The sequence below is a fragment of the Bidens hawaiensis genome, unplaced genomic scaffold (assembly GCF_021521415.1).
Source record: "Bidens hawaiensis isolate Kalapana, Puna unplaced genomic scaffold, B.hawaiensis_p1.1 tig00026360_1, whole genome shotgun sequence".
Lineage (NCBI taxonomy): Eukaryota > Viridiplantae > Streptophyta > Magnoliopsida > Asterales > Asteraceae > Bidens > Bidens hawaiensis.
Window position 1 is genome coordinate 55,161 of NW_027494237.1, and position 1,188 is coordinate 56,348.

Sequence of the window (1,188 nt, forward strand, 5' to 3'; positions counted from 1 at the left end):
TGACGTGCTGAATAAGGAAACACTCGATGTTGTCGAGCCCTGATTTCACAATTATGGTAGGCTGTCCACATGCGGTTAGGATAGTCCGTTGAACAGTTATACGCGGTTGTGTAGTGTGACGTATTGCTCAACTTCTCTTTTAAAGATGTGTTCAATTAACGCCTTTATTGGGAGCATCCTGGCACCACGTAACACATTGTTCATGCTTTTCGATATGTTCGTGGTGAGGTTACCCCATCGTCTATTCCCACTGTCAAACAAGACTGTCCATTTTTTAATCTATCGCACAGAGGTACCGCCACGCTTCTTTATTTGTTGCCTTAAGCTCATCCATCAGGCGATCATACTTTCTTCGTTGTGTTGTGCATCCGATCTCCCAACACTTCCTTTTCAAGCTCACACTCTTGAACTTCGCCATGAAATTGCTTCTTACATGCCTTAGACAAAATCGATGGTAGGCGTGGGGTTCCTTCCATGATTCTAAATTATCCATGGCGTGTTTTATGCCCGCACGCCTGTCAGAAATTACACAAAGCTTTCGCCTTGCGGGTCTTCAACGTTGTCGGCAAATTGTTGAAGAAACCACTTCCAGCTCTTGTTTGTTTCCTCATCCCCCAACGCGTACGCAATCGGCAAGATCATGTTGTTTGCGTTTTTGGAAACCGCCATCAATATTTTTCCCTTGTAAGTGCCCCTAAGATGGGTGGCATCTATAGAGATCAGAGGAATGCAAAAAGTAATGGCTTCAATACTTGGACGGAATGCCCAAAATACATTCTTGAATACTGAGCAGTCAATTGGACTATAGGGATGATGTAACCACTGGACAACGGTACCGGGGTTTGCTTGTTGTAGTGCCATTATGTAGCTTGGTAATCCATGGAAGTTTTCATCCCAGCTACCGTAACGTATATGTTTTCGATGGCTTTTTTCCTGTCGGCCCAAGCTTTGCCGTAAGTGATATCAACATTCAGTTTCTCTTTAATCAGAGACTGAAGTTGTTTCACAGTATACGATAAATTTGCAAGAACTTGTTGGATGTGGGCTGCTACAACTTTTGATCTTAGGGCTCGGTTGTTTTAGCAAGAAACAGTGGTGAAACACGAGTGAGCCGGTGTCCATGTCATTTTGAAACAATTGGAATCTTTTAATTTTCTTGTCGTGCATGTCCAAATACATGGTTGAGAG

General features: G+C 43.3%; 1 protein-coding gene across 1 annotated transcript; it reads right to left on the reverse strand.

Annotated features, from left to right (window-relative positions):
• Positions 1-525: 525 nt before the first annotated feature.
• On the reverse strand, positions 526-861 carry LOC143573294 (uncharacterized). Its single transcript, XM_077058212.1, has one exon. It carries the CDS (start codon positions 859-861, stop codon positions 526-528), a length of 336 nt encoding a protein of 111 aa, XP_076914327.1.
• Positions 862-1,188: the final 327 nt, after the last annotated feature.

Bases quoted from the DNA above. Each gene is read 5' to 3' on its own strand.
- LOC143573294 (XM_077058212.1), bottom strand. From the start codon at position 861: ATGGCACTACAACAAGCAAACCCCGGTACCGTTGTCCAGTGGTTACAT.